At 32.0% G+C, this 23,428-nt stretch overlaps 1 protein-coding gene across 1 annotated transcript in view; it reads right to left on the bottom strand.

Annotated features, from left to right (window-relative positions):
- LOC148282437 (uncharacterized) overlaps window positions 1–23,428 on the bottom strand; it is a 72,620-nt gene that overhangs the window by 7,692 nt on the left and 41,500 nt on the right. Inside the window, exon 5 of the mRNA XM_088225075.1 lies at window positions 3,340–3,507. Coding sequence (XP_088081201.1) covers window positions 3,340–3,507 — 168 coding nt within the window. The remainder of the gene's footprint in view (window positions 1–3,339; window positions 3,508–23,428) is intronic.

Genomic DNA, 23,428 nt, shown 5'->3' with positions numbered 1-23,428 from the left:
ACCCTGGCAACACTAACGAAATTTCCATTTTGTTTTCTTTGACAATCTAACAGATGGCAAAGTAATTCAGTTCTTAAGTAATATGATTTGTGAATTTGCTACTTACACATAAAATGTGTTCCCAACACATTTCCTTTTGATCCCAGCAGTATTTCTACACTTTAAAACGACACAACACAGCATAGTTGAATTCAAATCGGCATTGCGTACTGAGCGACATCTACGAAGAAACTAATGGGTCAAAACGTAAAGCTACTTATTTATGAGTAGTTGAGTCGCCTTCTGTTTGATGCGTCTGCGGTTTCTGGACTATTCGTAATTCCATGATTCCTAGTTTATTTATTGAAAAACATTATATAAAATTGGTTTTTAGCATGAAAATCATTTAGGAACTGGTATTTTGAAACATTTATTTGAACACGCATTTACTCCTTTACTATTTAAAAATGATAATAATTTTAAAATCATTTTTAAATTCATAGCTCAGAAAGTATTATAAAATTTAATTTAATTTACTTTATTATTATTACCGTTCGGTATTATGTTTTCTGTTGTAAATTATTGAAGAACATTATATAAAATTGATTTATGGCATAAAACTCATTTAAGAACTGGCATGTAAAAACATTGATTTGAAGACGCATTTAAACCCTTATTTTTTAAAAATTAAAATAAAAAAAAACATTAAAAAATTCGTTGGTCAGAAAGTATTATAAAATTTAAAAATAATTACTTTCTCATTATAACCGTTCTGTATTATTACAATACAGAATGATTATTACAAAATAAGATTATTATAAAATAAGGTAAATTATATTAATATTATCCACGACTATTTAAACACTATACAATAAAATGACAAGAAGGATAAAATTTATAAATATATATATATGTACATATGTATGTTTATGTATATGTGTGTGAATATATGTATGAATATTTATGTGGGTATGTGTATATGTGTGTGTATGTGTACATATGTGTATGTATATATGCATGTATATATGTGTATGTGTTGTATGTATGTGCTGTATGTATGTGTATGAATATTTATAATGGTGCACCCGTGTATGTGTATGTATATGGCAATATATAAATAAACACATGTGTTAGGCTGCCTTAGCACGGATCTTTTTCTTCTAGGTATTACTTTATAATATATATTTTTAAAAAAAAAAAGTATTTTGTAAAATTTCGTACAGAATATGTTTAAATTAGATTAAGTCTGCCATGAAGGCTGAAATGAAGTCCAAAACGTCAAGTTAATATAAGGAGCGAACAATACATAAAAATCTTGAAAAACACAATAAATGCGAGAGTCCGTAAAAATATTTAGGGCTCTATTCCCCGAATTTAAAAATGACCCCTACATTTAAATATTTTGGTAAATTATAACAATGTAAAGCATTGATTTCATTTCTGAAAAATTTGCGGCTACTTTCCAGGACAGGTGCCTAAAGTGTTCACAATTAATACGTGTTTGTGAATTTTGATCGATTTATTTGATAAATAATTAGCGACGCCGTTGGAGAACCCCCCCTCCGATGCATTAATCAGTTCGTTCATGAATATACTAAATTACAACTATTCAGTGTCCAGAGCGAATTTGATGATTATTAGTAATCGGATGGTGAAAATATGTTTGCGGCTAACGAAGTGCGCGCCTGGCCGTTAACATAATTTCTAATTAGATGCAGTGGGGTTTGAATGCAACCAAATCATAAAAAATTCATCGCTTATTTTAATTTAATCAATAAGTTATGTTAATTTACTCAAATTTCATATTTGCTGGATGGAATACATTTTAAATGTTAAATTATTATTTCACCTAACCAAACACATAATTGATATCTCAACCGAGATAAAGGAATTACTGAGGAAAGTGGAAATCATTTACTGAACTTATGACCTGTCATTGACTAGTTTAAGTGATTACTTTACACACCATCATTCACCAATCTGCCTGATGTTTGTGATTTCAACATCTCAACGATTCGATAAGTAATTTCTTTAAAATATTTCACTGATATTTTTCTAAGACGATTTACAATTAAGTTGTGTTGAGTGAGGAAGCCGCTCTCCAGCCCTGCAGATCCTATATCGTGGATCCTATGTGGCGCAGGTTACGTATGCGGCCCAGGTATGGGTACATCGTTTGGATATCGGAGTGGCTAGACTAGCACTTCTTAGTGGACAGAGAGTTCCTCTGGTGGCACTGACGAGGGCATATCGGACTGTGGCGTCTGAGACTCTTCTTGTGCTTGCAGGAGTTCTCCCGATAGATTTTGAGACAAGAGAGGCAGTGGTAAAAAGCTCTGTGAGGACAAGAGAAAATATGGAATACTTTGGTGTTGAGCTGCGCCCTTCCGAGACAAGATTTAGCGTACTTTATGATATTATGCGAGGCGTAACTCTCAACCAATGGCAGAATAGATGGGACATGGCATGTACGGGGAGATGGACGTGGTCTTTTTTACCTTCCATCTCTCAGGATGTGTAGTAAGTTCTTGGTGTTTGACCATCATACCGCACAAATGGTTTCGGGACATGGGGAGTTTAGAGACAAGCTTGGACTTGCCCCTGTCTCGAGCTGTGCTTGCGGAGATAACCATCAATCGGCAGAACACATCCTGTGGCACTGTGTAACACGTGCACACGTTCTTTTATTTTGTCCTCCCCTTACGAGGGTGGTATTCGGATCCTCTGCCTCTGACCACCCAGGAAGTCTTTTTTTTATTCAAGGCCGTTTTTTCATTGTAAATATCCGTGTTTTTACTAATGTTTGTTGTGTAAGTTTTGTTTGTTGTATTACTATAGTTTTAAGAAATTGTTTTTGTATATTTGGATACGTTTATTTATGTAAATTGTTTGTGTAAATACATATTTTTAAATACAAAAAAACAGAGGCATTGAGGGGATCCTGAGGGGTGGGGACGACGTGTTGGCCTCTGTCCATACGTCCTACTCCCCCCTCCTTAATCTGCAAAGAGTTTGTATTCCTTAGGAATATTTATAATAACTTTCCTCTATGCGCAGCTAACAGAGAGTCCCCTAGGACTCTATAACACCTGCGGGTGGATGATGGGCTTAAGGATCTCCCCTCAATGTGACGATTTCCAACATAAGCTTATGAACATACAATTTAATTTATGTAAATTTAAACATCCGATGTGTCCTTCTAAACATTAAACTACATTTATTGATTTACTGATTTACTGATTTACTTCCTTCTACCTCGGAGCAGTCAAATTATTTTAACGGAAAGTAAGTTACTAATTTGAAAATAATTAAACCAGTATTTTTGCTTAGACTTAATGTACACTAAAACGAAAAGCTTACCTGCGGGTAGCGGTTAATTGGAGCAGGGTGGGGGTAAGGTTGGTATCCCCTGTAGCCCTGAATATTCCTCATCATCCCATTGCAAGATGGAAGGACCGAAGGAGCGAGGGCTTTCTGAAGTTGCTTCTCTTGTTTTCTATATTTCGCGCGACGATTTTGAAACCAAACCTGGAAAATAAAAAAATATTGAAGTGGCGCAAAAAAAATGAATACCCATTTTTCACCACTGCGTAATTCATAGAAGAACTGCATCCTCATTCGATAAATTAACTGTCTAGGGCCCTAAGCTCTCTACTACTTTAAACCCCTCTTTGGTTAACTTTTAATTATAGTCACTCATTAGATATTTTTTAAATTTATTCTAAATTTATTTTTTTATTTTTATAAACATACTCGTATTGTAAGTAGTGATCGATCGAAGTTTCTGTTTTGATTTCGGCCAGTTTAGGCCAAAAATTGGCCGAAACTTTTAATTCAGCCTAAACCTGCGGTCGGGATGTGTGGGATAACCTTCGGCTGGACTCGGGTGCATGTTATGGCTGGTGACTCTTCAGTTCTAAGACGTTTTGTATTTTTGTTATTCCCTTATAGTTGATAAGTGACAAGTTCCTATAGCGTACACTGAAGAACGGTAACATCATACAAGTTATTGTATGTATAACAAAACAAAACACCATTAAATTAATTAATTTATTTCATTGTGTACTTTGTTAAACACTTATTTTAATGAACTCGTAAGGTTTAACAATAAAAACGCACAATTTTGGGCGTATTATTATTATAATAAGTTTCGGTTTCTATTTCGGACGAAACTAGAACAGAAGCCGAAATTCGGTTTCGGCAATTTTTTCGGTAAGTTGGTCATAAATTATAAGGTCAAGTCGTGTTATGTCTCGTCTAGTTAGTATAATAGCTATCGTGTACTTTTTAGTGTTGATTTAAAATTTGTCCAAACAAAATATACAAAATCTTTAAATAGTCACTGTCGAACAATAAGAAGATATCTCAGCAAAATGTTCATCCGAGGTTTTCCGAATTACGTCATTCCTAAAATCCGTATGGCTTTTGCTCAGAAACATGTTTTCTCTATCGCACCGAGAGCGTCTAATTTTTTGGAAGGCACTCAAGGACAAAAATATTTTCTAGAGAGGAGTGAAGGACAGGATTTTTCTTAGTGGGAGGGATTTGAGTAAGAAACTCCTTTATGATTTTCCGACTGTTTGAGTTTCCTGTTTTGCATTGATGTCCCACATATTTGAAAAAATAAAATTGTTTATGACCCAATATTATATGTGTGATGATATACTCTTATGTCTGTGTCAACTAATTACTCGTCCCAACTTAACACAGGACTTTTAGTCCCATGGAGTTTGGACTAATGTATCAAAAAATAAGTAATAAACTACTTTTAATAAAAAATAATAAAAACATTGTCAAGTCATTGTAACGTTTAGGTACTTTGTTGTTGCATAGCATTGTTGACTGTCATGTATTTGTCTTATTTAACGTATATACTCTAAATATTGAAATTTTTTATTATGATTCGTTTTTGTAGGTTGGTCTAAATAAATAATTGTGAAGTTGTGTCCATCGTTTTTATCATTTTTTTATTTATCTTTTGTCAATTACGTATTTATTCATTCAATTCATGATAATTATCATGTCAATAGTATATTCAATGAATTATTTTACTAAAATAAATGTAAAAAAAGTTTTTTTAACGACTGACTGTTTATTTTTTCTACCGACCGGTTTCAAAGCTACACAAGCTTCTTTATCAAGGTATAATTAATTAATGAATTCTGTTCTATTTTATTTTACCGGTGATTACTAATCGTAAAAGAAAATATAAAAAAAATGTATAATTTAACCCTCGTCCAAGGTTCTGGTTATATTTCTTCCATCTTGACACAGATAAAAAGATATATGTGTAGAATTTTCACTTGTTGATGCGAGGAGCATCTACACCAGCTGAAAATGACAGCAGAAAACTATTTTCCATTAAAATTCAAATTGATTTATTTTACCAAAATAACGTAACAGATGGAAAAATATTCAAGGGTTTATATTGGGACAACATATCGAACCCGGATTCCCTGAGGAATAGTTAACATTATTAAGGTATAATACTCTTCGCTGGTGAGAGTATTTGCCTCTTAAACATAGTTTACTGATGTGAAAGTGGTCGATCTTCAAAGTGATAATGTTCAGCTACCTAACTGCTCTTCCAATCAGCATAACCAAGGGCAGGTTGGTTCTGGAAGCCGGGAGGTAAAATAGCCTATGCTGACACTTTGCGAGATAAACATAAGAAAAATAATAATTGGTTCGCTCTAAAATGGCTGAGTTCTTGATAAAACGTCTTATAAGTCTGAAAAATGGGTCGCAAATGGTCGCAAAAAAAAGTTGCAAATTGTTGGTCCCAAACTACGACAATATTTTTTTTGAACCCACTCCAACACGAGGGAATATCTCGCCCCGTGCTCGCTTCGATATGTATTTATTACATGTTGAATAAATTACAGAATTTGGTTATGATGCGCGAGAGGCGATAGGCGATAACTGAATTCAACTACTGCATAACTGAACTGAACTCTACTGAACTACTCTCATGGTACCTTAGGATGCTACTGCTTTTATAGCAGTTGTCCAAAGTGTTCTTTTTACCTCCGAGTTGGGAATTGAGGTCATCTTCTGGTTCCCTTACTGTCAGCAATTTGGCATCCATGCTAAGGAATCAGTATTTTGGATGTTTTGATTATTTTATTGTTGACGTACCGAAAGTGCATGATTCACCTTCCGTACTGCCCTTAAGACAATTGTAGGTCACGCGCAGTAGGCATTGGTTTCCGGGTAAGTCCCACATTGATATGAAGGGTGAATAAAACTATTGTTAAAATAAAAAGATCTACTAATTTTAAGTATCAGTTATGACAGTTTTTTATACGCTTTAAAAAAGACTCTTAGTTTCTCTAAACCGTGTGTATTTACCCGCCCATTGCAAGGCAAACCTTGAATTTCCCCGCCGTAATTTCCCGGTATAGGGGTGCCTAGTGCCTATATGTGAATGCCTTTCATCTAGGGGTTATCTGACATACGCGCCCCCTACATTATGGTGGGCGGAAAACAAGGGCGAGAAGCAGGAGAGGGGAATACCTCAGGACGGGAGAAATGAGGGAGGAACATGCCTTAACACTAGGGTGACATTACGTTGCTGTCTTCAAAATATATAAAAAAAATATATTAAAAATCATCAAACCTTTATTTGCGTAGGGCTGTGCATTGTTAAATAAAATGCAGCGTATCTAGATAATCTGAAGAAGTAAAAGTGATCAGTTTTACGATTTAGGTGTTGGCCCAAGGAAGGAAAATGAAATACTTAAACGTAAAACTAATAATAAAAGCAAATATTCAATGTCCACCATTCCAGGATTTTACCTCCTAAGATTCCGACTTTTCTTTACTGAATTATATGTTTCAGGATTTTTACCTGAGAATAGCTATCGAGTAAAAAACACTAGTCCAGAGTTCTGGTTCTACTTCGCACACAGAACTGTATTCTTCATACGCCTGGATACAGAAAGAACGCAACTCTGATAAATTGACTTTATGATGGGACTTGATAATTAGTAAATTTTCTATATCCCGACAGATGAATACATTTCTGTACGTGGAACAGAACCAAAGCTATGGTTTCAATTTGATGGCTAATTGGAGATAAGTCCGTCTCGTAGTCCGTCCGTCCCGTTTCTTTATTATTTCTTTCTTCTTTCTTTCTTTATTTCTTTTTTCTCTGCTGCGTTGGCATGTTTTTATACTTTTAAACTACTTTTAATTACTTAAATTATATATGTAAATAAAATCAATATATTGCTGCTCTTACTATAATGTGTCATTAATTTTTAAGATGTTTTTTAAATTGACTTAAATTTATGGTCTTATATTTCACTTATAGATTCTTCTCATCGTTTCTTTGAATCCCTTAAAATATTTATGTGTATATTCATGTTTTTCCTATTTTTAAAATGTTATGACTGTTTTATTTTATTTTTACATCTGAGCATGTTTTTCATTCTTTACTTTAAGTTTTAACTTTTAATTACTTTTACAAATTTTCTTCATTTTTAATATTATTTCCATTTGTAAATACTAACTACAAACTTAAAAATAACTTTTCTTACTTAAATTTTTATTTTTAAACAACTTCCATTTATGTTTTTTTTTCCTTCTCTTTTTTGTACTTTCATTATTAACCTTACATATAATTACTTTATAATATGAAAACTTCATTGGTCCACTAGAGTTAAGACTAACTGTGTAAAATATAAAACTATGCAACTGTACTGTATGTTTCCTAAATAAAAGAAAAAAACATATATATGGAAAAAAAAGTAGCTCATTCTATCACGTTTGAGATCCCGGATGGGTTTTCTGACAGGACGGAAGTGAAATATTTGTTTCAAAGGTGGTTCTCCATATTTATTTTATTTTATTATTCCTTTATCTCCCCAGGCTTAAACTCATGTTTGTTTTTCTAAGTCAGGTCCACGTCCCGTAGTTAAGGCGTGAACTACCGACAAACTATTAGCCGTGGACGTCTAGGACCACGAGAACCTGATGCCTCGTGAAGTAGGCAAGCGTGTCAAGGCATCCGTAATATGTGACCCAGCTAGCTGTATTGCCGCTCCTTTATGATAGTCGTCACCGGAGGTTGCTGCGTCTGTTGTCGCATTTCTACGCTCATTACGAAGTCAAAACATTGCACAACCAGTATCCTTCTGAGGCACCTGTTCTTAAACTCAACAGTTCGTTATTTTAGGTCATAATGAGGTGCCAAGATTCGGATCCGTAGAGGAGAATAGGTGATATGTAGGCATTTTATACGCAGCATATTTTAGGTGTAGGCATAAGTTTTGTTCATTTTTTTACAAATTTAATGATGAGCACCAAAAGTTAAATAAAAAGATAAAAGTTATACGTCTTTCGAAAGAAAATATTCTGTTCTGCAAGATATTGTATGTGCTTTTACGTTACATATATTATTTATTTTGATTACAAACCTTCAAAATGGCACGTCAAGTAGATGAAAGTAAACATTTTCAATACCTCATTATTGCGTTGAAGACAGGAAATAAAACTATCACAGCTGCTCGCGATAATTGCACAGTGTACGGTGAAGATGCTATGAATAATTGACCATTTTGGCGTGAATAAATAAAGAAAAATAAACAATTGCTAATTTGTTGCAATTTTATTCATCTCAATATAAGTTTTGTTCGTTTTCTCTCAAATTAAGAGAACAAGAGAAAAAAAATTGGACATTTTATTGTAGGTCAAAGTTTCTGGAAAATGTATGTAAAATTAATAAAAATGATTTTTATCAAAACGAACTACTTTGAACGACGTCACTAGTTCTTTCAAATCACCGAATGATAGAGTATTGTCATACATTTCCAGTTTACGAGAACCGAACCCGCCAATCAGCAGAATTTAGCGAAGAGAACTTGCGACGTCACAGGCGGAGTAATTTCAGAAAACTTTAAACAATCATAGCGCTGGTAATTTGATGCATATTTTTTTTTAAATGGCTTAGTTAGCGAATAAATTGTTTTTAGAAAAACCACTGAACTTTCTAACTCATAAACAAAAGGTAGGAATATTCTGTATTTTTTTTAGTATTATCAGTACCTAATGAGTAAATAGTTAACGAAGGAGAGGTTTATTCCATGTTACACGATCGGTTATTTAGGTATTATTGTAATGCTTAATAAGTATTTTTTAAATTTATTTTTCGTTACGGTTAGCAACGCGTGGTCACCCCCAGGGTCGTAGCCTGAGGAGGGTTATGTTGCCTTAAGAAGTAGGCGAAGGGAAGAAAAATGGGATGAGCGCTAACTTCGTTACGGATCCATTTGATGGGATTTCAGCCCACCCCTGGCGCCGGTGGAGGGGCGTGGAGGGGGAGGGAACGCCCCCAGCCGAGCACCCCTCGTGTTGTACTGAAACGTTAATTGAAAGTTTTCTTTGCTTCAAACTAGCGAGCCATGAGAACCAAGATGTGTGTTAAAAAGATCTAAAAGACTATGATTAATAATAATCATCATTATTCCTTTTCGCACCTTATGGTGCTTAGGGCAGTGCATTAGTATACTAATATCAGTATATGTTGATTATTTTTGTTACATAAAGGTAAAGTCATCAGTTTAACGTTTCAGGTACCAGTCCAGTAGCTCAATCATAAATAACTATCGACGTGCTTAAAAACATGCTAAGCATTTGAGCGATCAGTGAACGATAATGAACATGCTTAAGTTATCGCAGTCATATTTCAACGCGTGCGTTATCTTTAAGTCAACGCTCGTGTCGGTTTGTTTTTTTTTTCCTCGTTAATAAATACAGTTCACTGGCGAAAAATCGGCGTTTACTATAAAAAATAAAACAATATATTGCATTTGCAAAATAGTAAGGAGTTTCTAATACAAAAAAGTGAAAATTTAATTACAATTACTATGGCAACTGCTTTTCTTAACATTTGGCTTGCCAACCGCCGGCTAAATGCAATAAATAGCATGAATAATAATAAATAAATAAATAAAAATAGCAGTTTTGGAATATTTTCCATATTTACACCGGTGAAATTAAAATATGTGATTGCGCAGCAGGATTCCACATCGCGAAACGTAAATATTTAGACATTTAATATTAGTTGTTCACGGATGTTCCATTGTGATCGCAAATACGATAAACAACCATGGTGAGAAATTGTTATTACGTAACTTATTAGCACGTTAATAGTTATTGATGATTGAGCTACAGGGAATATGAAATATTCTAGTTTTTTACACCTTTTTAAATGAATATTTCATTTCAGCCATGTCGGGAATCGAACACGAGACCTCCTGGATGGTAGGCAAACGCGCTTACCACTACACCACGACGCTGACAAAAATAACAATACTCATAAACCCGAATTTTCTATACGAAGACGTAAATATTTATCAAATCTTCTAAGAGCAACTTTTGTTTTTATGCCCCAATGCCCGGAATGCATAGATTAGTCAATCCGTTGCAAATTTTGGAATTCTTCGAAATGAATCTTCCGGCTTTTTATAGATCTTTTCGCCATTAACAGTGTGGGATGGGTTAGCTCGAAATTTTATATGTTGATCGTGTTTTTTAATATATTTTATACCATTATGTTTAAGCCCTTGTTTTTATTTGTTAGATTGTTTTATGTTCATCTCGTTCAGTTTTTTGTACATATGTTTTTTTCATATAGTTGTTGTAAATCCTAGAGAGCAATAGCATTTTATCAAATAATCAGTACGGTTTTAGACAAAAAAAGAGCACATCTGATGCGATAGCAAATTTATCAAAGATACTGTCCGAATGTTTAGATAGAAAAAGTAAAACTATAGCTGTGTTCCTTGATCTAGCTAAGGCTTTCGACACTGTGTCCTACTCGATACTGTGTAGAAGACTATCAGAAATAGGAGTCAATGGAACTGCATTAAAATGGTTTGAAAATTATCTGACATGGAGAACTCAAACTACAAAAATAATGGATGAGACGGGAAAAGAAACTAGAAGCAAAAGTCAACCAGTCATAAATGGTGTGCCCCAAGGTAGTGTACTGGGTCCAATACTATTTCTTGTATACATTAATAATCTCTGTAACATGGAACTTGGCAAAGCCATTATTTCTTTCGCAGATGATACCGTAATCGTTTTCGATGGATGCTCATGGAACGATGTTTTTTGTAAGGCCACAGAAGGAATGGAAATGATGAGAAAGTGGTTAGACATAAATTTACTTTCCCTCAATATTGATAAAACAAACTACATAACATTTAGCCTCACTGGAGCTACCCAACCAGTCACATCTTTCAATGTTATGCTTCATACTTGTGGTTTAATCCAAATTCCTGGACAAGATAAAGTGCCATGTACCTGCTCTCCCTTGAAAAGAGTTAATGAAATTAAATATTTGGGAATTATGATTGACAGCCATCTTAAATTGCAATCTCACGTTTCTATAACTGTCAAAAAACTCAGAAAACTGATACTTGTGTTCTACTCATTGACAGGTGTTTTAGACTACGGAGCAGTTAAATCGGTATATTTTGCACTGTTCCAGTCGGTTGCGTCATATGGAATAATTGGATGGGGTGGTTGTTCGGAGGTCATACTAAATCCATTGGTCATTCTCCAAAAAACAATATTGAAAATAATGCTAAAACTGCCATCTACTTACCCCTCTCATACTCTATTTGAAACAACAAATTTACTAACTGTCAGGCAACTTTATGTTAGAGAAGTCCTTACAAATTTTTGGTCTTCAATAAAAAATAGAACACAACAAAATATTAAAACAAGATATGCAATGAGCATAAACTTTGGGGTACCTCTAAGTAGAACTGCCTTTTTTCAGAGGCATTTTGCAGTATTGGGCCCTAGGTTTTTTAACATGTTGGACCCTGACATAAATACATCTGTCAGTTACAATGTTTATAAGAAGAAGGTGAGCAAGTGGATAAGGGGTAGACCTTTTTATATCCTGTAATTATTTTCATGACTAAAAATTGTGTTGCTTTTAATTGAAAAAAATCTCTTATTGTTTTTATGTATATTTCATTTTTACTTTCTATGTTTATTCATTTACATATGTTTTTTTTTTCTTTTTAATACTAGTATTTTAACCGTATCCTATTTTTAAAAAAATTATAAATGGTATATTCTGTAATTAATTTTTGTTCTTCAATTTTTAATTACTAACGATATATTTTCAAATTTGTATTTAAGCTTTAATTTTTATTATTATCAATATGTTTTCCAATTTATATTTTTGTTTAATTTCTTAATTACTAATTTTATAATGTGTATTTGTGGTTCAATTTTGATTATTATCGGTATGTTTTATAATTTATAATAATTATGTCTCATTTATTTACTATTAATGCCATATTTTCTAATTTATTTTTATGATTCAATTTTTATTATTATTACTTGCATGTTTTCTAATTTATATTTATATTGATTTTTTCTAATGTTATTATTATTCTTTGAATTTATTAAGCATCATTTAATGAAATTAAAAAAAAAAACACACGAAAAAAATAAGGTCCTTCCTAAACACAGGAATTTCCTAGCTAGTCGGGACCTGAAACAAATAAACTCTGTACATTTACTATTAAAAAAATTGGAAGAACATGGCTGACGCTATTTTTATGTATAAAATTTAAAATAACATGATAAATTCTTCTTAGATTCAATCACTTATTCATTTTAGAGTTCCAGTAATGCAGACCAGAAACCAATCTCTATATAAAATTTCTCAATGTTCCGCTTAATCTTTTCAAAATTCATTTGTTAATAGAACCTGCAATACTGTGTAATCATCAATCTAACTGTATTGACATTAAAAACATATCTGTAACTTCGTTTAAAAATGAAATTAACAAACAAAATTCAAGTTATGATGTTGCGCTTTGAATCCGCAGCCCATCTTATGCAGGTTATGTGCAGTTCTGTATGTAGGCACATCATACACTGTATGGTCAACTATAGTTGTATTATATATTATAACTAGGGGATCCGACAGACGTTGTCCTGCCCGAACGTTGCGTTGGCTTGCCTACTATTACCTTAGAAAAAGACTTTTCATTGATAAGTAGGTACCTAGGTACTTGGTTATGATTGAATTCCAAAACTAAAAATTGTTAATATTCAAATATTGAATTTAAGTAGTTACTTAGATACTTCTTTATGGTTGAATTCCAAAACATTAAATAATTAATTTTCAAATATAGAATTCTTTTTGCAAATGTCAAACTCGGCTCTTCTCACCAACAGCGGTGCACTTTATTCATAAATGCTGTTTTCAAAAATGTGTTAAATGTCGGTTAATATTATTTTAGTATTACCAAACATCCAGTAAAAAAAATAAATGGGAAGAAATTATAAGGCATGTAAGGAAATAATCTGATTGGTATCCGTAAAAAGCGAATGTTGTTTGTAAACAGTCTGCAAGCGTTTGAACATACTAAAAACATTCTTGTTTGTAAACATTCAAAAACAAACTTTTTTTAAACACAAAAAAACAACATCCTTCCATTTTTTTTGTATATGCATTCTCGTCGAATGCAACCCTAGTAGGTCAATGAAAAAAATATTTATGATTCAAACTTTTTTTTACAGATTCGATTGAAAATTTTAGTATCTACGAACACGCGCGGCGCATAGATCAACATTTTGATAAAAATCGCACATAAATCGGTTAAGCCGTTTAGGAAGAGTTCCGTGAATTATTATGAAGTGTTACGAAGTAAATGCCGATTCAATTTAAAATATTATGGAGTTCAGTGACATCACACGTACAGAAGAATTATATATATAAAGATGTGCAAATTTGTAACCAATATTCAAAAGTAGATTAAGGTAATAAATTTGATTTACATTAACATTTTTAGTAATATTACAAGTTGTGTATTATTATTTAGTTATTTTATGTTATGTATAATTTTTATGTGAACATTTATAATAACAATATTACGTAGAAGCCTCTAATTTCACTTTATGATTTGTGTTTATAGCATAATTTATTGTATCTTATAAATTAATAAATGCCTGTTAGTTTTCCAATGAAATAAAATTTAAAAAATAAAATAAATACAATTTTAAAAAATGACTTGGGTCGTATATACGAGTACAATAATCAAATAAATATTCTTACGAAATTTTACCGCTAACAACTGTAAATTTTTTATCATTTACTTTTACTTCCTTTACTTTTATGTACCTATAATAAGTAAACCGTACATATTGATTTAGCTTTCTTTATTTTGTGTTTAATTTCTAGTTTATACAATTCATGGTTTGTAAAAAAATAGCTTTAATTAGGAAACAATAAATGAATTATATATTTTCTGTAATGCTGTTGATCAAAATAACATAAAATGAAAATGAAGTTTAGTTGTACTAAAACAATTAAATACTTTGCTTTGAAACCTTGTCACAGAATGACAAATTTTAAAGCGATAACTAATGTTTGAATATTTTTTTTTTTTAAATTTATTTACAATTTTAAAAAACCCGTTAGGGTTACATTAGAAATTTAATATTGTCTAGTCATTTTATGTCTCGTCTAGTCTAGTTAGTTCAGTCATCATGTGCTTTTTCAGATTGATTTTAAATTTGTCTCCAGTAAAAGTTTTCAAGTAGTAAGGTAAGTCGTTGTAGTGTTTAAATCCATTATGTAGTATTTTTGACTGTCCTGTGTTTGTCTTTGCTTTTTCAATATGATAGTGTTGTTGTTGTCTGGTGTTATATTTGTGTGTGTCAGCATTTTTGACTAATATTATGTCGTCGTCTTGTATGTTTCCCAGTGTTATTTTGTGCACAATTTTTAAGGTCTCAATTTTAGTCAAGTAGTTTATGTCAAACTGGTGTGTTTTTTTGTACAGTTCAGTCGTAGAGGTCAGGTAGGGTAGGTTGTATGTTAGTTTAAGAATTTTATTTTGTTGTCTTTGTATTCTTGTTATGTCTGTCTTGTTACCAGTTCCCCAGAAGGCGATCATGTAACTCAATTTACTTTTGACATAGGCTTCGTACATCATATTTTTTCCTTTCTTGGTATAAAATCTTTAATTTTGTAAAAGAGGCTATGTAGTGATGCAATTACTTTAGCGAGTCCGTCTATGTGTTTTGTCCATTTTAATTGTCTGTCCATTGTGAGTCCTAGGTAAGTCACATGTTCTAGTTCTTTAAGAGTTTCGTTGTTTTTTATGTTCATGTTATGGTTCTTCTTTTGTGTTTTGAAATGTATTATATTGCATTTCTTGGCATTTAGTGTTAAGAAGTTTTTGTTTGTCCATTCTAATAGTTTTTGCACGTCATTTAAATATGAAATAAAATGTCAGTAAGACATTTGCTGTTTTCAGACAAATTGATGTGGGCAATTAATGGCTGTTTTTACAAAAACATTGTATTTTTAACAGCGAATTTGAGGTACAAATGATTTTTTAAGACATATTCTCAAAGAACCATAGTATGGACTCATAGAAAGAGAATAATCAAATCAAATAATATTATTATGAAAAATTTTGGACATTTCATGTTTTTAGAACGCGGTCTATATTTTAATTGAAAATTGTCTCTGCTTTAAATTAGCGAGTGGAGAAAACATTTTTTTCGCTCGTTCAATAATTCCAACAAAAATTTAAATGGAAATAAATTCAAATAATTAATTTCTATCATATTGTCCTTATGTAATGCATTAAACATATATAGAGCTATGAAAAGTGAGTGTCTTTGCTCTTCCAGATATATTTTCATATATCTGGAAGGTTTTTAATGTGGCAAGGTGGGTGAAATTTGTTTAGTACTCGCATCTGGACAATGCAAGCCAAAAGAGTTAATGAATGGAAGTAAAAACTGAAAATTATTATTGAATTTTGTGTTTTACAATATGTTAAACATAAGGAAAAAATATTAACGATGTTTATTTTTTTAATGTTTTATCATTCAAATACTGAAACACAAACAAAATGTTGTTTTTAGGAAGAAAACTGTCATACTTGAAAAATTATAAAAATCTGCCTAGACTGTCAATAAATCTATCTGCCTTTAGTGATTTCTGCTTGTTGAGATTTAATTGAAAGTTACACTACTCTTTTTAACTAACAAAAAATGATTTCGATTTACGCAATTTTTTTCTAACTAATTAACCTTAGTGAATTTTAGCTTTTAAAGAACATAATTTTACTTTTACGCTTTGGATAACATGTTCAAATCAAAACCGACGTATTTAGTTTTTTACTTTGCATGAACGGCGACGATATGATAATCTATTAATATTTGGCTGATAGCGCAATTTTTGTGAAAAATCACCTCAAGGGCGCATTACAATTACATACCTACTTAAAATTACATTCTAACTAAGCTAAAGTGACATATTACATTTTCTGATTTAAAAACTAAAAATAAACTAAAGAAGTGAGATTTTAGTTGGGATATGAACTGACTGAGACTGTCGATGATTCGCAAGTTTGAAGGCAATTGGTTCCAGGCAGAGGGGCCGGCAACGGCAAAAGCACGATCTCCGAATCTAGTGTTTGGGGAGCGCCGGATTTCGACAAGTTTTCCTCTGCCTGAATCAAATGCTGACCTAAGAGTAGATTTTCTTTGACATGTATTTTGAATAATATAAAGGTCCGATATTATTGTGGAGCCAGATTATGAAGAAATTTGAATACTGTCCAGCAAAGCTTGTATTTTATTCTCTCTGGGCTTTTAAACCAGTGCAAATCTCGAAGATGTGAGATGTGAGAATATTTTTTTACTCTCGTAATAAGCCTTGCTGCTGCATTGAAAACAGAAGAATTATCAATGCAATGCCCTATGCACCACAGAGTGTGAATTGTGACATTAAATTGATAAGTTTATATTATCAATTACTGGTGAATGGTTTTGCGAGCATCATGTTTACTGAAAAGTCAACATTAAAAAATGCTTTCATGTGAGCTAACTTTTATTCGCCTTTTCCAAAGAAACCTTTAGTAAGAGAAGAGGGATATTCTCTGTGAGGGGGACTTAAAAAGAAAAAAATCATCAACTGAAGTAATTGTTCCGCTTGTAGGAAAGACGGATATTGAACAAAATCGAACGTGTAATTCAATTTAAATGTCAGGACTCTCTCTTCCTTAGATTTACAGCCCGTTATTTGTACGCGAGTATGTATGGTATATATTGTATATTATATCCGAATGATTACAGAAACTCAGGAAAAAATATAAATTGTGTGATAAAGATAAAAAAAATTATAACGACATACATAATTCAAGTTCGGTAGTGAAAATTCTTGGAAGAAATTTAGTGTTAATAGAAAATTCAGTGCAACAGGAAATTGGATATAATTGTTTTTCTTTCACACACGCGATATTTTTTTTGCGTATTTAATTGAACGGCGAAGATCCTCGAAAATATATGAAAAAAATAACCAAAATTGTTTTCATAAAAATTATCTACTTTGAAACGTCACACGTTCACTTGAACACGTGTTAACAATAACCAATAAATTATAGCGCTATGGTAGATTCGAGGCTTTTCGACGTTTAGCGTGTTTTGAAGGGTACAGGATTCTACTTCAAAATATCAGGAAAACAGATTTAAATTCGTGTCGTCACGGGCTGATTTATTTTATCGAACCCGAGACCTATTGCATGGTAGGCAAACGCGCTGAACGTTACACCACGAGGCCGACAGAATTATCTTCAAAATTACACAGCTTAAAAAAAATATGGCGATATTAATATTATCGATATTTTTTGTTTTGGGTGACAGCCTATTAATAATTCAAAACATTTAAATTATCACTGTACTTCCTCATCATGCAAATAAAATTAACCTAAATTCATTTCAACAGAGAGGGTAAACATTTTTGGGAAAGGAATATGGAAGTCTAGGCATTTACAGGGCTTATGACCTGTCATTGGCTGATTTAAGTGGCCACTTTACACACTGTGTAACATTCACCATTTTGCCCATGTTTGAACATCCACATTTCCTCAACTCTTCCATCTGTTGACTTTTGTGAAGTAAAAGAGCTGAAACCTTTATCAACAGATGGGAGAGTTGAGGAGATGTGGATGTTCAAACATGGGCAGAATGGTGAATGTTACACAGTGTGTAAAGTGGCCACTTAAACCAGCCAATGACTGGTCATAAGCCCTGTAAATGCCCAGACTTCCATATTCCCTTCTCAAAAATGTTTTTCCACCATGTTGAAATAAATTTAAATATGAACAACTCTCTAGGAAGGTAATCCAGCCAGTCTGCAAGCATTTGGACATAATCAAATATTGTTAAAATTAACTTATTTAAAATAATCGTTGACCGGTTGTTATTGCTTTTGCGATATCTTTGGGACTGGTATCTTATTTATAAAATTAAATGTATTTATACAAAATCAAAAAACAAAAAGGATTTAAAATTGGAAAAAAGTAATTCTATTAATTTATTTTAGAATAAACCACTTTTTTTGCAATGTGCGGAATTATCTTTACATGATTTCCTTTTTCAGGATTTTTCAGGGGGGGGGGGAGGGCTACGACTTTGCCACACTACTCTAAAAGCGGTTTTAACTGTTATTTTAGTAATTTTGAGCTAAATGATAAAATTGCCAAAACGGATTACTAAATTTGAGCAGAAAATAGTTACTGGTGAAAAAAGCGTTTCATTATTACTAAGTGATCTGCTGACATTTTTTTAATGAAATAGAAACTATGACATTATGAAAAGAAATGAGATAAAACTTCTTAGATTTTCACGGCCGTTAAGATGCACAATAAGTTTTTCTGGGTTATTATGCCATCAACCCTGTCATCATCAACCCTGTCATCATCAACCCTCAAACATCAACCCTGATGATGGACGCTGTAACGCGATCCGAAACGTCGGTAGAGAGTACGAACGACACACGGCATAATAACCCAGAAAAACTTATTGTGCAGAAATGAGATAATTTAAATTTTTCAACTTTGAAGGGGGTTGGGTTGGCAACGCTGCAGTCGGCGATAACTCAGTGTTCTTATTTTAAATTACAGATTATTTGCTATTCAATGTGAATGACTTCTTGATGACTAATGAACCTTCAGTGTGTGAGTCAATCGCCTTAATCACTACACCATGGAGGCCGCCGGGATATTGAGAGTATTATACTTGTGAGTTTGGTGTAGTTTTTGATAGCACTATTCTGAGTGACCGATTATTCTTTATTACATTTAGATTGCTTCGAACAGCAATTAATAAGTTGTGAGGCTTAAAGAGGCGAAATATGGGTGCCCGAGAACCTAATAAATCAATCGATTGAGGCCCGTAAGCTGATGAAACGAGGCCTGAAGAGCTGATTATATGAGGTCCGAAGGTCCTAATTCCCTAGCATGTAGCTGTTGCCTGCTAGTAATTAAAATATGTAAGTTCTGCATAACACAGCTCTCTTGGACTGAAATGGGATTCCCAAGTAAAGGATATTTACCGACAGACAAAAATACTTTACAAAAAGACATCACCAACACTATTTTGAATATCATAAACATTTGTGCAGACACAAATTTAAAATACACATCAAATCATGATATTTACAACCATAATACACAAAACTCAAAAAATCTTCATATATCTATCTAAATTTCGCTTAACGAAGTTCGGCAAAAAATATCTTGAAAATATTAGCCACTCCCAATTTAATAAACTCCCCGATGAACTAAAAAACGAAAGTGTCCATAATTATTACTTTTATCTTTTTGATTGTGATTAATACAATTTCTATAAATAGTGTATTATAGATGTAACTCTAAGTGGATAATACTGTGTCTATGTTTCTAATATTACTCGTATGTTTATGTTTTCATACTATTGTATTAATTAATATTGTATTGTCACAAAAACGTTTTCTTTTTATGTACCGTCCCAAATGATTTTTTATTATTATTCCAGGGCCTCACTTATGATGGGAAGTTAAAATTTATCTTCAATTTTATCTACAAAGTAAAATTAAGTTTTCCGTATTAAAAATATAATGTTTACATTTTTTTCCAAACACGTTCAATTACCGGCTACCGACGAAGATACTTTGAATTTTCATACAATATACACACTTTTGTACATAAATGTCGGTATTAGTTTATCTCAGTACATACCGAAGAAGATAGCCGTACATAATCGCGGCCTCGTGAGTATACTATATTGTTCATATATTAAAACAAAATTAAATTTTATAAAATAAATAAAATAAATAGAATAAATTAAATAAATAAAATAAGTGAAATAAGTAAAATAAGTAAAATAAATAAAATAAATAAAATAAATAAAATAAACAAAATAAATAAAATAAACAAAATAAACAAAACAAACAAAATAAACAAAACAAACAAAACAAACAAAACAAACAAAATAAACAAAATAAACAAAATAAACAAAATAAACAAAATAAACAAAATAAACAAAATAATCAAAATAAACAAGATAAATAAAATAAACAAAATAAACAAAATAAACAAAATAATCAAAATAAACAAGATAAACAAAATAAACAAAATAAACAAAATAAAAAAAATAAACAAAAAAAAAAAATATTTAAAAAAACAAAATAAACTAAATGAAAAAAATATTTAAAAAAAACAAAATAAACTAAATAAACTAAATAAAATAAATAAATAAGATAAATAAAATAAATAAATAAATGAGAAGATGTATGAATGTAGAGGAAGCGAGGTCTGTATGCCAAGATAGAGTGTTATGGCGTTCTGTCCTCTCTACCTACCCCTACGGAGAAACGGCGTGATGGTTTGTTGTTGTAAATAAAAGATGTACATTTTTTCGATAATATTTAATAATCACTGTTAAAAATAAAATAGGATAAGATTGATTTGTTAAGTATACCTTCCTAAAGAAGCTTGTGTAGCTTTGTAACCGGTGGGTAGAAAAAATAAAAATTAGTGGTTAAAACAAAGCTGTTTTACATTTATTTTATTCAGATGACGTGTTTATTTAGTTTTCAGTCTTTCCCGGAAATTCTGCCTTTTTGAGTTATGACTATATTATCGGTGAGCGATATGCTCATATACCGTGCACGTGTGCAGATATTATTTAGGTATATTTCGCAGTACAGACGGTTCCCCGCCGGGAACAATGTCGATGATGCGCGAACCAGTAACGAGATTTTGTACGCAGGGTCGGCTCTCATTGAATTAGGAGCTCATTTGCCCCACAGCTGCCGGCTGAGGGGAGGAATAATATAAACTCTCTGTCGCTCGTCGCTGCTGAAATCCAGATTGCAGCCAGTTTATATGTACGGAGTATTTTCACCACGGGGAAATAGGCAAACATTCATTCCACTCGAGTCTACCGCGTGAATTTCTTTATTGTTGTTAAAAACAATATATCATCAGAAAACTGATAAAACCCTCGAAATTCATTATTCCCCTTACTAAAAAAACACAGTTTGAATCTTTGACTTGACAAGTCTTTTTCGGTCTTCATTATTCATATTTTGGAAATGATACAAACTAATGAAACCACCTTTTTAACAATTCGATTTTGTTATTATTAATAGAACAATTATAATACACGAACGAGATATTATACTCACCGTAGCTCAATCACAAATAACTATCGACGTACTAATAAGCGACGTGATAACAATTTCTCACCATCGTTGTTTATCGTATTCGCGATCACAATGCAACATCCGTGAACACCTAATATTAAATGTCAAAATATGTACGTTTCGCGACGTATAATCCTACTGCGCAACCAAATATGGAAATTATTCCAAAACTGCTATTTTTCTTTATTTCATTATTATTTATCATGCCATTTATTGCATTTAGCCGGCAATTTTATTTTCACTTTTTTGTATTAAATACATACTATTTTGCAAAGGCAATATATTGTATCGGCTTGCAAATCGGGTTGTGGTCCCGTGGCTAGTGTTGCGGACTCACGGATCAGAGGTCCGAGGTTTGAACACCACTCTACCCCAACTCGATTTCCATTTTCTAATAGTGAGTTATTTACAACTCGTTGAAAATGGCCACCAAAATCGAAATATTTGGGTAAATTATAAGAACGCTAATATTTTTTTTTCTTTCAAAAAAAATAATAATTATAGTATTCGCCGTTTTTTTGTCAGTGAACTGTATTTATTTACGAGGAAAACAAAAAACAAACCGACGGGGGTTGACTTAGAGATTACACACGAGTTGAGTTGACAATACAATATCAGTTAATACAATAGTATGAACACATTAACATAATATTAAAAACATAAGACAGTATTGTACACTACTTATAGAAATTATATTAATCACTAAATAAAAAGCGTCAGTATTTACTTCGCTGCAAGTTACGAGTATAATGCATTGTGAATTTAAGAAATGAATTTTTTTCTATGCCTTATTTTCGTAAATAATAAACACAAGCATAGCCTGAATTACGAGGGAAGTTTTCACTGTTTTCTTAAATTGTTTATAAAGTTAAATTAACATATTACTACAGAGATGGAGAACATTTTAGACAAGGGAATATAGAAGTCAAGACATATATAGGGTTTATGACCTGTCACTGGCTGGTTTAAGTGGCCAATTTACACACTGTGTTACATTCGCCATTCTGCCTATTTTGTTTAAACATCTGTATTCCTCAAATTCTTCCACTTTTTTATGTCTGTGAAGTTAAAGAGCTGAAACCTTTATTGATGCGGGTAAGATTCATCAGAATGAAATATTTTACCCACATACTTTTTCAATTTTTATACGTCTTCTTGGACCAAGTGGACCATCAATTAAGGTTTCAGCTCTTTAACTTTGCAAACATCAACAAATGGAAGAATTGAAGGAATACAAATACAATGCTGATTAAAAACATCGTTTATATCTTTTTTGTAATTTATTTATGTTATCCTAAAAATATTATTCATTAAAATAAAATAAACTTTTGAAAGACGTCACTCCCCATTATGTACACATAAATTGTTTATTTCTTTTACGTAATGGGAAACTTAATGTAAATATATGTATTTGATTAATGTAAAAAATAGTATGAAGTTGTAATATTATATTTATATTTGTTATTAATAAATAAAAACAAAAATGAAACAAATACACCTGCTAAAAAATAAAGGCAGAATGTTAAATGTTACACAGTGCGTAAAGTAGCCACTTAAACCAACCAATGACAGGTCATAAGCCCTGCAGATGTCTAGACTTCTATATTCCCTTCTCCAAAATATTCTCTATCTCTGTTGTTATATGTTAATATTAACAGCTCCCTAGGGGGTTGAATCCAGTTCTTGTCCACAAAAATTTTGACCAACTCAAAACATTGTTAATAAAGTAAGATATCATATAATTTTCTGTAGGTGCAAAAATATGTACTCGTATATTTTTTTACGTCTAATAATACATTGTCTAAAAAACAACAAAATAAAGTAATGTGAGAAGAGTTATCAAATTAAAATAAACAGTCTTTAATAAAACATGATACCGATATCAGAAAAAATTGGAATGTCGTTATATTGTACATTATATGG

This window comes from Micrasema longulum, unplaced genomic scaffold (assembly GCF_059751315.1).
Source record: "Micrasema longulum isolate JH-2025_06_02 unplaced genomic scaffold, ASM5975131v1 h1tg000328l, whole genome shotgun sequence".
In the NCBI taxonomy this organism is placed as follows: domain Eukaryota; kingdom Metazoa; phylum Arthropoda; class Insecta; order Trichoptera; family Brachycentridae; genus Micrasema; species Micrasema longulum.
This window is presented reverse-complemented; position numbering and strand designations above follow the sequence as displayed.